This window comes from Aphelocoma coerulescens, chromosome 11 (assembly GCF_041296385.1).
Source record: "Aphelocoma coerulescens isolate FSJ_1873_10779 chromosome 11, UR_Acoe_1.0, whole genome shotgun sequence".
Taxonomy (NCBI): Eukaryota; Metazoa; Chordata; class Aves; order Passeriformes; family Corvidae; genus Aphelocoma; species Aphelocoma coerulescens.
In genome coordinates, this window is record NC_091025.1 from 9,096,293 (window position 1) to 9,111,716 (window position 15,424).

The following is a 15,424-nucleotide window of genomic DNA, read 5'->3' on the forward strand; positions in this document are numbered from 1 at the left end:
CTTCAGCAGGGCTGTTTGACAGGCAATTGAACCTGACTTCTCTGTAACCCGACATTATCCTATTCCTGCCCACCCTCCTACCAGAAACCCAGCATTTATTTCCTCTTTTAAGATCAACTTGGCTTAAAAAGTTTATGGGGTTTTTAACGTGTGCTGTCAGCTTGACCCACTGCAGAGATCAGTATGAGCTGCTCAGTCTGTCCACAGCTCCACATAATTCCATACCTGGGCTGTATCCAGTATGGTATTTTACACTGTTACATACCTTTACCTCTTGGTATTCCTTGTGGAAGAAGCAGCTGTCCAACCTCTTTTTCTGTAATCACTCTCATCAGCAGTCACTAAAGAGTTACAGTTTGTGTATCCGACCAGGAAATGTTAAATGTTTGCAGGCAGCCAATAAAAGCAGAGATCAACAACCAAGCTGACTCACTGGCAGGAAAGCTCGAGCTGTGTTTGAATTCCACTCAAAGCCAACTCACACTTGGTATCTACAGCAGTTTCACTCCATCATTCCATAGTTTTATGTCTGTATTTCCAGAGGTAAGTTGATTTTTATTTCCTGTTTCTTTTCATGACACATCTGTATATTAATATAGTTTCTCTCATAGTAAGGAAACATCTTTGCTATGAATTAATTTTTTAAAATTACCTTATAATTAGAAACTTGAACTAAATGGCTTTATAGCAGTCTTCTTCATGCCCCAGCCAGCACAGCTGGTGGGGAGGGGGGGGCATAGCAAAGTTATCCAAGACTTTTAGTGTCTTACTAAAAAATAATGCAAACCGTTTCCTTGCAAAGGTCACTCTTGGAATATTGATTTTGGAGTTTGATGGTGAGGTTTTAAAAGGATCTGGGAGAAAAAACATTCAAAAGAGCAGAATTACTGAAATAATGTTTTGGTACCTTGCAATACAAAGATGTAGAAACTCAGACACAGGGAGAATGGTGCTTAGCATGTCGCGACATGGTTTGTAATGATAAAGATTGAAATGGTTTCTGTTTCAATTTTCAAAAATCTCTAGTTTTATTAGATTTTGCAAATCAAAAATAGGAGCTGATGATTAGCTTTAACTTTTATCTAAGTAGCCAGTGAGCAAGAGCTCAAAAAATGCTTATATTATTGCTTGATTTAATTTTAAATAAAACTAAATGCTTTCAGTAATGGTTTAGGTGGTAAAATCATTGTTTGATTTTCCTTGCGCTATAGTTGGAATTGAGTAAATCTTTTTGGCTATTTAAATTATTAATTATTGCTGTATATAATAAAAATGAGACATAATTTTGCTTCTGCCAGCGTTTTGATTACCTCCTTCATATTCAGATTTGTGTGGTCCATCTTTGCAACTTTAAGGAATAAATCGCTCATTTAGAAAATTGTCTTCATTCAGAGGAACCCTTCCAAATTTTATGAAATTGTTAACTTGTCAGCCTCATCTCTTTTTCTAAGGAAACTCTCAGAGAAGCACCTAAGGCAGTTATTGCTTTCAAACTACAATAATCTAACAAAAAGCAAGAAGTTCAACTGCACTTTCCTACCAGAATCAAATATGGTTAAAGCTGAACTGGTAAATCAGCTGCTGCTTTTTGCATTTTTATTGTGTTTAGAGGCAAAACTGAGCTTAGATTGTGAACATGCCTGCAGGAAGAGACTGAGATTCACCAGCAATAAAATGTTCATGAACCAGATGCAAGATCACAGGCAAATTTATCTTCAGGCTTTTGTTTCTGTTTTATTTGTGGAGAAAAGGTTATGTGGACTTTGAGGGTCTCTGCATCCCCGGAGCTCTTTTTGTAGAGCACATCTAAAAGGACACAGTTCTCACTCAACAGTCCTTCACAGCTACTTAAGTGCCCTCATATTTCCTTTTCTAGCCCTGCTCTACTGGACCTCAAAGGGAGTATTCCAGTTGGAAGAGTTCTGACTCACTGACCACAGATGTTGCAGTAATCCTTACCAATGCCATCTGTTTTATGCCATCTATTATCTTAGATTGCTTGTTTTCCTCCTTTACCATTCACTTTTTGGCTGTCTCTAGTCTAATGGAGCTTCACAGATGTAATTAGTACTGTTACTCATGTAGTAACACGGTGATGCTTTGCAGAAGTTGCCTCTAATCCGTGTGCGTTGCCATGCAAAGTGTGGGAGACGTGCAGCTGGCCCTGGAGAGGTCCCAGACAGACACTATACTGCTCAAATTAGTGGTGGCTACACAGACACAACTCCATTTAGCAGAATTCTGACAGTTCACAATAGCAGGAATTTTACCTTTTTCTTTCCTTTTGCATTCACATATGATATATTAAAGAAGATGTGCAAGAATGATGCAGAACATGCTGAAATGACTTATTGAATAATTGCCTTTTTTATCAGAAGTGGAGAAATTATTTGCCTGGCATGCAGCTGTAAGATGTTAGTTTGTTGTCTACATAATTCAGTATTACATTACAATCACATTTTATATTATAAATACTGGTCCACTATTTCAAAGACGTCAGATAGAAATAACGATGAGCAATTAATTAGCACCTTGCAGACTCAGATGGCAAATTATGGTCCAGACACCTCTTTGCAATTAGGGCATTTTTCCTCTCTTTGTAAGGAAAGTCTGACACAGAGTGGTTGGATTTGTCATTTAGGAAGTAAGGGTTGGTGCAACTTCACTGTGCTTTGGTAATTGTGACAAAAAACCCTCTTAAAACTTTTTTCTTTTCTGTCACATTTTCCCCCAAGCCAGCCATCAAGAAATGGCCAATCCATTACCTGTGGTAGCCCAGGAAGATTTGGAAAGCTTTATCTTGACCAGGACAGGCTCAGGCTTTGCACTCAAAGCCTTTCATATTTCCTGGAACACTCCCATCTCTGTGAAGCTGCTGACCTGCCAGGACACTACGGACAGGTACGTGTCTTACCTGCCCAACCAACCACGCAGGTGAGCGGCACAGACCTGCAGTGGTGCCACCAGAACAAATCGTGGCATATCCAGGATCACCTGATCCCCAAGAACATCTCCATTCCTAGAAATCTTGACTAGCCAAGAGGCAACCTGGAGGCAATTTTACTGAGAAACAAGCTCTATGGTTTTTTACCATTTTTTATAAAGTAGAGCTTAATCCTGAAGTCAATAACTAATCTACTCTAATAATGTCTACAAACCCTGATGAATAACAGCATTATGCTAAGGTGTTGTCTTTTTAGAGGTCCCTGAAGAGACCTCAGTTGAATTTAATCTAAACCAGCTGTACAGATGAGAGCAGGGGAAATGGGAGGAGGGAAGGTAATGGCCAGGGTTACAAAGCAGTGAGATGTGCATGGAAAGCATGGAAACACATCATTTCCTTGTAAATGTGGATGTCACTAATAGTAAAAGAATACAAGTTCTTGGGAATAGTAAAGGAAAATTCTTGTTTTATTCTTAATCTAGCATTTCATGTACTCCAGCTTTTTCCTGCCTTCACACTTCAATCCTGCTTCAAACTGTGCTCTTATGTTCATATTAAAGCATCCAGACATCTTTCATTTTATATTAGAAAAATTAAATTTACTTTATATGAGAAAAATACACTACACTATGACTGGTTCATGTTCTTGGAATTGATTGGAAGATTATATGATACTGGGTTTATTGGATAAATAACACTAGCTTGTGCTCAACCGTATGGTTCTCTCTCATTTCCACATCCTACACTCTCATCTCTCTCTGAAGTTCCCTTCAGTCTAACCTGCCTCTAACTTGTTTTTTTTTTTTACAGGGAGTGGAAGTTGCTACTTCAGGACATAGCAAGTGTCAGACACTATGAGTCTGAACATCTCCTGCCTTTCCTTGGGGTTTACCAGTACCATGGACTTGTGGGGATAGTGACTGAATGGATGAACAATGGATCCCTCCAATCCCTCATCCATGAGGTAGATAAAAGATGTCATCTTTGAGACAATAAAATTAGTTACAAGATCAGCCAACAAAGAACAATCAGCATGTAAATTATGGACAGTAGTCACAATCCTTTCTTCAGTTTCTGCATTGTAGTTCTGCTTGTTGTCAAATGAAAATGTGAATAGTAACAATTTCACACTACCAAAACCTGTATTTTTTGTTACCTAGCATCAGCTGTACCCAGCACTTCCCTTTCCCTTACTCATAAGGATCCTGTCCGATGTGGCTGAAGGGCTGCATCATCTTCACAGCCTGGAACCTGCTCTCTGCCACTGCAGCCTGAAACCTTCCAATGTGCTTTTGGATGTGCAGTACAGAGCCAAGGTAGGAGCTTCTACTGTTAGTCAATTAACATAAAATCCAGTGATTGTCCTACTGTTGCATATATTGATCTTAATAATCAACATTTGATACCAAGACTTGTTATATTGTTACTAAAATTACTTTCTCTCACGTTTCCATAGATATCAGACTATGGCCTAACCAGCTGGAGGAAACAGCAGCTGATGTCAGCCCTGCAGAACTGCCATCAGAGGAACTGCCAGGATTTAGTGTATCTCCCTCCTGAAATACTTGAAGGAGGCCTCCCTTCCCAGGAAGGTGATATTTACAGGTGAATGGAATTTCTAAGGGCACATCATACCTAGTCCGTGCTGCACTCTACAATGCTGCCAAAACACTTATCTTTAGAGATATTACAGTAAAAATGCCAGACCTACATAATGCAGTAGGATAGCATTGCACATGAGGCCAATTACAGTGTGAATTAAATTTTAAATTCCCATATTTGGTGAATAAGATACCAAGGTTAAAAACTGTTCTCAAAGTCAGTCATATAAATATTTATATAATGGACTTAAATGTTTTAAAAGTGTAACAGCTGCCAAAACTTTCAGATATATTTAGAAGCCTCATAACTGCTTCACACAGTTTATAAGTGTGAACTGCCATTAGCTTTAGTTTCCAAAAGAATTGTTTATGCCTAGATCAGGCCCAGGTAAAAATAAGATCTTTCCCTCAAAAGGGTCCCATTAAGGCCCTATGGAATCTCTGCTGGGATAACTTACTGGGCCACTCAAGCACTCATACTTTTTAATGGAGTGATTTATAGAAAGGAGGGAGATTGCCCACTGCCACATGACCCTTTTGGGTATGTTACATGCACTGTGGCTGCCTCAATAAATGAGAGGACCTCAAATTGCCACTGGTCTAGACAGACACACATCATCATAATCAGCACACAGAGCTGTGGACTAATATTACAAATAACTTTAAAGGAGACCACTCTTCTGATTTCTGAGCTTTTGTGAAGTCAACAAGTTTAAACTCCTGCTTTATCATCACAGAGGCAGGCTCTAAGATGAGTCAAATAATTCATACACTTGAGGAGACCTATAAATGCTGTGACTAATCTCATGTTGTTCACAAACACAAGTTTTGCACAGGAAAACTGGAGCCTTATTTTCAGGTAGCATAATTAATTTTCCAACATTGTATTAATATCTATTATTTAATTTATATATGTATTATATAGTACATTATATAATAATATGGTCAGATGTGGCTCAGGTGCAAGACATAGGTGTATATCTGAACAGTGGTGCAACGGAGAAAACAAAAATTTGTGTCATACATGAAATACAAAGTACATTTAAGTTACATGTATGTCCACATGACATTAATACTTTCCTAGAGAGCACAAGTAAAAGCACTTCCAGATTTTTATATGAAAGTGAGGCAGAAGAGGAGGCTCTTTTAACCACTGTAATCACTACAGCAAGATATATAAATAAGCAGATATGTTTATCCTAGAACTGCCTCTTCCCCTTTTGATTGCTTTGCTTCTGACTCATCCATAGCCTGTTTTTCCTCATCCAGCAGCCTCCTCTTTTCTGCCTCTGACTGTGAAGATTGATATTTTTATTAAACCACTGTATTTTATACCATCTCAGTTGTGGGTTAATGTATAGATCTATGATATACCTGCAATTATTCCTAGGATGTTAGAAAAGGAAAAAGATACTTGGAGCCCCATCAAAATTTGCTGAAGAAAATAGAAACATAGTGCATCAGAATCAAGTTTTTGTAGATTAACTGATGTGCTTGTTAGTACCTGCTGAAAAGTCCAGTTGATATTGAAATTACTTGAAAACAAACCAAAAATGATAGAGAAAGGAGAACAGAAGGTTACAAAATTCACAAGATCAAATGGAAATGAGATGGTAACCTGAAATGTAATTCTGATTGAACCTATAAACAATAAAAAACCCTCAACCTGATGATTTTGTAAGAGCAACTTAGTTGAAAACTGAAAAAAGATCCCATCAAATGAGAAAATACTTGGATAGACTTTGTCTTGAAAAACTCCTTTCTCTTAAAGCAATAAACTTGCTCTTTGAAATAACATAGATACAGATAGCAAACTAATGAATGCTTTTCCACTGGTTTTTTTCAGCTTTGGAATCCTGTGTTGGGAGAGCCTAAGCAGAAGGAGACCTTTTGAAGGTATTTATTTTTCATGTCAGACTTTGTGCTGTCCACATCTTGTCCACAAATTCCCTTATCATAGTGAAATTATGATATAAACACCACTGTCTTTTCAGGTGTCCCTTTGCTTTTTCTTACTGTTACAGCACAAAGCTCCACATTACAGGATGTAAATATTAGAATTCCTCACCAAATCCTAAATGTTTCCAAAGAAGCTGCTCTTTCAGAAGGTGAAAGGCAGAACTTCTTCCCCCACTAGTACCATCAGTCTGTGCTTGCTGAAGCACTGTCACTGAGTTAGGTTTTCCATGTACCTTCAGTGAGAAGGAATATCACTTCATATTTATCAGCTGGAATTCTAAAATCAGTGACAAGTAGCTAATTGAATGAGCAGAAAACTCATTTTTACAATTGCTTGCATTTCAAATACCAATCCAGAAATGACAGTTCATGATGAATTATCTTAAGGAAGCAGAGAATCTTACTTTCTTAGACGAGAGTATGAGCAGTTTTAAAGAACTCAGTTTGCAAAGCGTTGTATAATAATTGTCACAGTCTAGGAATGATCCCTGTTTCATGCACATCAGCAAGGGCTTCTTTGCTATGGGCTTCATTCTGCATGGAGAAACTGATTGAAGGACTCCTGTATTTTACAGACTGAGGACCTTTGAAAAATACTGCATATAATAATATCTAAATGCCCATACAGCTTATGGCTGCCTTCTTGAGGCTGCTCAAAGTAGATTTTTTTTTTTTTTTTTTACAATTATTTTGTTCTATTCTCATAATGCAAGTGTAAGGCTTTATAAAAAACTTTGCTTAGAATAATAACGTATTCCTGAGGTATCTGTGCACAGAGTTTACAGTACAAGTTTATATAACTATTTGTGACTCAATATTGGACAGAGTTCTTTATCCTGAAATGTCCAGTTGCAATAAGGAGCTATAGCTATTGTTAAAGGTTAGCATATTCACTTACAAGAGCATTAATATATTTTTCCTTTTTAAAAAGCAGTCTTTGTTTTAAAACACACAATACAACTTACGCTGGATGTAATTTTAAGAGAGTTCTGAGGTCTTTAATATTTTTTGGCAGTGACATTTTCCTTTAAATTGTAGGTCAAACAACCCTGCTTGATGTTTTGAGAGGAATCTGCAGCAGTTTGCGGCCAGGCATGTCAGAAAAGTTCATACCAAGCAATTTGCCTGAGAGGAATAGACTGTTGAACCTCATTGCTCTGTGTTGGCATCAAGAGCCAGATTATAGACCACATACTGCAGGTAACATTCAGGATTTGCTTTCTGTGCAAGATTTGTAATGGAGACAGTCTTTATAGGAACATTGTGTTAGCACTCTGAACAACTGAAGTGGAAGTGATCTTTAGATTATCAGACTACCTTTGATGTTTCCTCTAACCGAAGCTTCCTACAAGAAATTGGCTTATTTGTCTCCAAAATTGTGTTTATTATGCAGTAAAGTATGAGGTGGAAGTTGTATTAAACTAATTTCCCCTAGTTCATCCCATTTCTCAATATAATAGTAATGCTAGTTGCAATATGACAATGCCTAAATATATACATTCTTCCATACACAATATGTTATTTAAAATGCTTTATTACTCCTGCAGAATGTGTAGACCTTCTAAATGGAGTTCTGACTAGTATAAATAAGGAGGTAATTTCTGCAGCAATCTACAACTTGATGGATGCAAAGGTGAGTGCAAAATTTCTTGTTCTCCTACAATGGCGTTACTTGATTTGTTCAATTGCAATCTTTGTGATCCAAAACCACGAAAGGTTTTGTTCTGATTGTTTTAATGGACATACCAGAGAGCTGGAGAGTACCCTTTGGCACTACAGGTTCAGAAATTGTAGAATATATATTGTGAGGTTCTCTAGAAAATGAGTCAATTGCTACCTGCTATTTTAAAAATATGATAACTTCTTTCTAGTCACCACCTAGAGTCAGACTGGCAAACCCACGTGAGTGAGAACAAATATCAACTCAAGTACTGCAGATTAGGGCTAGAACCAAGGACAATTTTTTTTGTATGTACTGGTTAGAAACCATTTAGTTCAAAACCTGAATAGCATTTGTACCTGTGGTAGCAATACCAGTAACAGCCCTGCTCTGTGCTCTTCACATAAAGCTAATTTGATATATGCTTACACTGCCATGGGCAATCTGGCACAAATGTGACTGCCACAAACATAGCTACATCCTATCCAGTTAACTTAGGCACTGAGGGAAAACAGTGACACAAGTGTTTTGGCCCTTGGACAAGGACTCTGACTGATTACACAACCCATGCTGTGTTGTTGGTTTCATTACTGTGTGTTGTGTATGTTGATGCATGCTGGATTATTTCTGTTCTGGGCATATAGAACAGCCTTGATGAATGTTTTAATAGGTGGCAAGGTTAGAGTCAAATTAATTTTTACTACTGTTGAAATTTATTTAAGATTGTACTGCTGAATATTCCATAATCTAATGCTTCCACCTCCCTTGAGCAAGGTTTTATATTTTAATTTGTTAAATTGTGAAATTTATTTTTTTACTGAGCATTATTTATTGTTCAGACAACCAAACTGATAAGTCCAAAATTACTCTGAAAATGATACTGAAGTTTCTGGGAAATTGATTGATTCACAACTGTTGGAGTATAAAATCTAAAAAATAGCTTAACAAATCTGCTGTGGATGTACAAACTGGAAAAAAGTTACAAGTATTGACACATCCTTACTGCAGACAGCTTGGCACACTGAACACAGCATGGCCATGCTGTTTGGCTCCTTAAAGGAAAACATGTTATAGCTAGCTCAATCTCTCTCAATACAGGCTTATTTTCACCTTCCCCTGCATGATTCAAAACTGGGTTTTTAAATAAATTTGAAACACCAGAAACAGTAACAGGGTAGAATTTTGTCAGATTCTATGCCCGTTCACTCTGTGCAGTTCACTATGACTATATATGAGCATACCTTACAGTATAATACATATTACAGTATAATACATATTGTCAACATAAGTTATGTTAGTATAAAGTGTTGCTCCTGACAGCTGTGAATGGAACAAACCACGTCTCTGCTTACTGGATTTACTGTTTTCTTCCAGGAGAGAGCGCTTAATGCATGCAAAGGCTCAGAAACGTACACATTGCAGAGACACAATGCAGAGGTGAGTTTGTGGCACAGGAGTCTTCCGAGTACTTCAGCGACTTATTTCTCTCCACACCCCTGACAATGTCTAATGCAAACACGTGGGCAAAATGTTCCTAACCAGGATAACTCCATCCAATAAAACCCACTGCTTTACCTTGTTCAAAGCAGCTCACTCTGACATTGCTCTTGCAAAAACACCCCCCTCCTCTTAAGGTTTGTTTAGAACCTCTCCTGTTTAGAAAAGATTTTGGAACAAAAGTTTCCAAGAAGATAACACTTCTCTATTTTGATCTCTTTCAGATCATCTGTCCACAAAAAGACAACCGCTTAATCAGCAAGAAAATTCCTCTTGTAGTGCCAAGCTTGTCAACTGTTCTACTTGATAGCAGTGCAAATACTGCAGGAAGAGATAATATTGAGATGGGTGTGTCAAATACTGCCCCACAGAATGCAACAGCAACAAAAGGTCAGTGTTTTGACTTATATTCAGGTCCAGCTGTTATAAGAAAAGGACAAATACTACTCGTTGTTCCATATAGAAATGTAATTTTTCATGTAAAATTATCACCTCTCAGAGTAAAGCTGTGCTCTCTACTGGTATCATCTGAAGCATGAGTTCACTGCAGGAAACCAGAGACACCACAAAGCTTTCCACTTAGAAGTATAGATCAAAAAGGCATTTTTACTAATTTTTTTTTTTAGAATACTGAGCTGTAAATGTAGATCTGCCTTTCTCTCACACATCAAATATTGCCTGTTGCTTTTGACAAAAAAAGTCCCTTCTGGGAATCACACTGCTTTGTGCCACCAGGAATAACTGTTTTTTTTGTAATCTGCTGAGAAAAGGAGATAAGTTTTAAAAAGGCTATGTTGCCAGGAGCATGTGAATAATTCCTGATAATCACTGTTCCTATACAGATAACTTCCTTTACCTTTCCAATGGGGGTTTGTCCTATCTAAGTGTTTAAATTTGTGTCAAGAAGAGATTGTCTGTATTTCTCATGCCTTCAGGTACAAAAATTGAGACATCAGAAGTCAATTCACTTGTAGCAACATCTGCATTTCCAAACACTTTAGTTCTGATCAATAGCCATCAGACTTATGGACAGAACAAAATGTTCCATAACTTCAATAACAAATTCCTACAGACAGCTTAGAAAAGTCAGAAGTGTGTAGTAATATATGCCAAAACCTTCCTAGGAATCATGATGTAGTAACAAGATCCAAAGTAATCTCAAGTCAGTCTTCAATTCCTGCCTCCTGTAATGGCTGACATACATATATAATGCTTTCTTGTTGTTCAATTCAAAGGTCTAATCTTGCTCATCTTTAACTTTTTCTAGATCACCCAGGCTCTGAGAGTAGAAAATCAAGCTCCTTTTGCACAACTCCTTTATCTGGTTCAACTGCAGGCAAAGAGAGCAGTCAGCATAACTCCCCAGCACTGGCTCTTAAGCACAGACCACAACCAATGCACCTTGGACAAGCAGTGACAGGTAAGGCACCGTTTCCAGTTTCAGCTGGCAATATTCACCTTGGCCAGATCTTAGTGAGCAAATTGTTTAAAATTTGGAGGACACAGATATTTCTAAATTTTATGCACATTTGCAGGTGTTTATGGTGATAACTGATTCTAACTTGATACAAATGTCTCTCTGCTCGTGTATAGCTGCTCCTCTGTTCTTAGAAGTTCGGGCACTGACCACTGAGAACATTGGCTTGTTCTTTTATTCCAGGCCCACAGAGAGGCTGAGAACAGTTCTGAAAAGACCATAATAAAAATACAAAAAATATAGCACATACTGAATGTGAAATACATTAGTTGTTTAGGTCTGGAATACTTTTTCGCAATCGTAAGCTGTGTATTGCATATCTCCACAAAAGTAGCTATTGACTACAGAAACAGGTGACAGGGGAGCCTTCATCCCCTCACTTACATGGTCTCAGGTCTTCCTGCAGAACAGAGACAGAAAGGGTCAGCTTTTCATTTGTGAAGATCCTTTACCTGTGGGTGAAGCTTTGTGAGGTTTTTTTGCTAAATTTTTGCAAGCTGGCCTGTAATAGTTATCAGCCTAGCTGGCCATCCTTCTCCATGGCAATTTACTTGAGTGATGACATAATTTCTGGATAAATCAACAGACTAGACCATGCAGGAAAAGCTCAGCACAGAATTCTCCTGGCAACAATCAGAAATCAGAATGACAGAGGCATGTTCTCCAAAGCAACATGGCTTTTGGTTATTAATTTTCTCTTGGTGTATGGTATTTACCATACACTAAAAGCCCTGATGTCAGCACTAGGTATTCTAATCACCTTGTGAAGAGAGGCAGAACCCAAAGCTCTCAACCCTTTTAGTCAAGAGTATTACTTTTCTTATTAGTTTGGCTTTGACATATATTCACTTTCCCAGTTTCATGCTACATGTATCAGACACTCCTACTGCCCTGATACACCTGTTAGCTGTTCTTCCACCTTCACAGGAAGATTTCTCATCTGTGTCCAGCCAAGGTGCTTTGCATAAAGTTAAATACAGATGCTAGAAGAATAGGGCAAGACCTGAAAATCAAGTCCATAGACTGATCTGTGCGAGTTTCAAACACGAGATGAAAATACTTTCGGACTATTTTCAAATACAGAACATAAACTAAATCCTCCTCCTTCCTTCCTCTACTGAGTTTGTATTTCTGGTGTTGATGCTATCACTTGCTAACAACTTCTGGAAGAAAAAAGCACTACATCTCATTTTGTTTTCTTCTCACTCAAGGTCCTTGCTGCAAAGGAAACTGCTGTCAAATTCTTGCCTGCCAGAGACAAACCATACTGAAGTGCATGACAGAAGGACGCCTCAACCATATCCTCGATGTGCTTCGCTCCCAGCAAGCCCTGTCCCGAATGGATTATGAAACAATTACCTCGTACCCCACCGTGACTGCGCGTGCTCGGGCACTGCTGGACACTTGCCTTTGCCTTGGCGAGAGGGCAGCACAAGCTGTAGTGACTGTACTTTCAGTGAACAAATGTAGTCCTCTGGGACAAGTCATTCACTGCCCAGACTGTCCTAAGGTAAACAGGCTGATGTTGTGACTGATTTTTTTGCAGTCTGTTGTATGCATCTGAGCTCTAGTAATTTGTGATGACAAAGATTCACCTTAGTTTCTCACAACCCATTGACTAAAGTCAATTCTTCCTACAGCCCATTATTTGAGTCCTATAGTGGAAAAAGCTAACTGGATTAAAAGGTCAAGTGAACCACTGCCAACAGAAATTGCCAAGACTGTTCTTTTGGGTCTCAGAGATGGGAGAAGTGCAATATGTGTCAGAGCAAACAGAGTTCAAGTGAGATAACACCTTATTTCCTTGACTTTTTTAGAAGGGAGGAAAATGAATCATGATGTTTTGGAGGTCACACTATGGAAGAATGTCTGTTTGTAAATCTTCCAAATAAGGATAATAAACAACAGAATACTGGATAAGGAGAAAAAATTTACTGCCTTTCACAGAGCTCACAGACAGCTCTAACAGACAGCTGTTAGAGTGAAAGGTTTCAGAAAATCAAGAACTATTTCTTCAGTAGGGCCTTAAGGAAGACTTGAAGGTTTTATATTATGCATATAAATCACTTCATTTTCCTCAGAAATGGTTATATGCTCTTAAAATGTAGCAGTACTTACAGCATTATTTTTTAGAGGTGGGATTTCTCATTAATGGAAAATGTTAATACCTTACATCCATGTTTCTCTCTAAATATGTCTGCAATTCAAGTGTAAAATTAAACCAGGCAGAAGAGGTGCCAAGCTGATAATTTTGAAATGGTGGTCCTGCTGAACTGTTGCCATGGTTGTACTCAAATGGGAGACAGCCCGGGAATACTGGGAGGCTTTCCTGCTCTGGTCTGGACTTACCCATGGTCACAGACCAGAGCAGCATCCTGTTGCTGCTTGAACTCATCCTCAGGTCACGGACCTTTTGACTTGAGTTCACATGGAGTTCCAGTCTGTCCAGTACAGCAGCACAGAAACATTGCTGTTATCCAAATGTTCCCAGGCACAGTCCAGTAAGATGATAAGTGGTACAGCAAGCAGTGAAAGCAACAAACCAGCCACTAACAAGCACCAGACACTTGTGTACAGAAGGCAAACAAGCCCCATGGCAAGCACAGGAGTCTGTCAACAGCTAAACAGCAACAGCAGCTATAAATGTGATCTAGCACATTCCAGTCAAATCTGTTGTTACCTTGAACCCTTCAAGCCTCACGCTGGATGCTGAAAAGAACATTTGTCATTTAACCCCAGCAGACAGCTATGCTCCACAACAGTAAAGTGAGAAAACTTGTTGGTTTAGATTCAGACAGTTTAACAGGTAATGCAAAAGCTGCACACAAGCAAAGGAGAACATGGAATTCATTCACCACTTCCCATGGGCAGGTGGGTGTTCAGGCATCTCCAGGAAAGCGGGGCTCCATACCACATAATGGTTGCTTAAGAAGATGAATGCCATCACTCCAAATGTTCCCCCCTTCCTCCTTCTTCCCTAGCTGAGCATGATGCCACATGGTCTGGAGTATCCCTTAGGCCAGCTGTGGTCAGCTGTCCCAGTTTGTCCTATCCCAACTCCCTGTGCACCCTCAGCCTCCTCCCTGGTGGAGTGAGGGGCAGAAAGGCCTTGGCTCTGTGTGAGCTCTGCCCAGCAATAACAAAACATCCCTGAATTATCAACACTGTTTTCAGTACAAGTTCAAAATACAGCCCCATACTAGCTCCTATGGAAAAAATTAACTCTACCCCAGCCAAAACCAGCATAATTTGAAACGGAAATAATACGATTACTTTCATTATAATGAAAATAATGATATAAGGTTATGGATTTTTAAAGGCCCAGTGGGATTTCTTCGAGCTTCTTGGCACAAGATTAAGATGAGAACTTGTTATACCATTTACAGGTATTTCAAATGCAAAACCGTGTTATTTGTTCCTTTATGTCGCTTTTGTCCTCTCTGCAGTTTCAAAGTTCTCATTGAATTCAGTAGTTAGGCTGATTGCAACTTTAAATGCAGTAATGATGTTTTGTTTAGGCACACTTAAGAAATTTGTTACATCAAAATTTCCAGCTATGACACTGCTAGAACAATAAACAACTTATTTTTTTTACATAGCTTCACTGAACTTTGAGACTGCCTTGAATTAAAATATTGTTACAATTAAAAGCAATGTCTATCAGAACATGTTGACAATAGTTTTGCTTATTAAAGGAGCTAAACATCTATTTCACAGCTGTTGTTTTTTTTTTCAATTTGCACTTTAAATGGGAAATTTCAACAGTCTGCTAAAAAAGGATGTCTTGCTTGTGAGGAAAGGAACTACTGTCATGGTGTATTACCTGTTTAGAAGGCATAAAATACTCAGTAAAATATCTATTTCATTTAAAATATCTATGCTTATCTAAACATTCACCTGTAGTTACAGACCTTTAAAAGAGAAACTGGCAATACTGTTGAAACTTAATATCAGCTTTCAAAATCCTTCCATTTAGTTTTTCTGCTGGATACTTTATACTTCTGTGAAAGATGTGCTGGCTGGCATGCTATGCTGAATTTTTGTTGTGTTTTTGACACAGAAACAGTTTTGGCTCTTTTCTAGAAGCAGCTGCCTACTTGAGAATATAATTTGATGTCAAACCTAAGTCCACTCTTAACTGTTAATAGAAGAATTGTTATCAAAATGGTGTGAGCACAAGTTAACTCCTTGTCCAGTGCAGTATTTTCGAAGGGATGCTGCACATTTGTTGAAATTAAACTTTTGCTGATATAAAAAGTTTTGATACAAAACTAAAATACAGTGAC

General features: G+C 38.3%; 1 protein-coding gene across 2 annotated transcripts; it reads left to right on the forward strand.

Moving 5' to 3' along the window:
* The first annotated feature begins 450 nt into the window (after nt 1-450).
* Nucleotides 451-14,845, forward strand: LOC138117069 (receptor-interacting serine/threonine-protein kinase 2-like). Of its 2 annotated transcripts, none has more exons than XM_069027053.1 (12): nt 451-543; nt 2,736-2,901; nt 3,755-3,908; nt 4,105-4,260; nt 4,401-4,549; nt 6,392-6,441; nt 7,543-7,704; nt 8,052-8,137; nt 9,539-9,601; nt 9,886-10,051; nt 10,929-11,081; nt 12,350-14,845. In XM_069027053.1, the coding sequence occupies exons 2-12, from the start codon at nt 2,750-2,752 to the stop codon at nt 12,667-12,669; spliced, it is 1,611 nt and encodes a 536-aa protein (XP_068883154.1). In that variant the 5' UTR covers nt 451-543; nt 2,736-2,749; the 3' UTR covers nt 12,670-14,845. The 2 variants fall into 2 exon arrangements, with proteins under 2 accessions (XP_068883154.1, XP_068883155.1); XM_069027054.1 differs by having other exon boundaries at nt 2,740-2,901.
* The last annotated feature ends 579 nt before the right edge of the window (nt 14,846-15,424 follow it).

What these genes read in the sequence shown, in the direction of transcription:
- LOC138117069 (XM_069027053.1), top strand. Translation starts at nt 2,750, where the DNA reads ATGGCCAATCCATTACCTGTGGTAGCCCAGGAAGATTTGGAAAGCTTT. An exon ending in TTATAGACCACATACTGCAG is followed by an intron (nt 7,705 to 8,051) that starts GTAACATTCAGG and finishes TTACTCCTGCAG; the next exon opens with AATGTGTAGACCTTCTAAAT. An exon ending in GAATGCAACAGCAACAAAAG is followed by an intron (nt 10,052 to 10,928) that starts GTCAGTGTTTTG and finishes AACTTTTTCTAG; the next exon opens with ATCACCCAGGCTCTGAGAGT.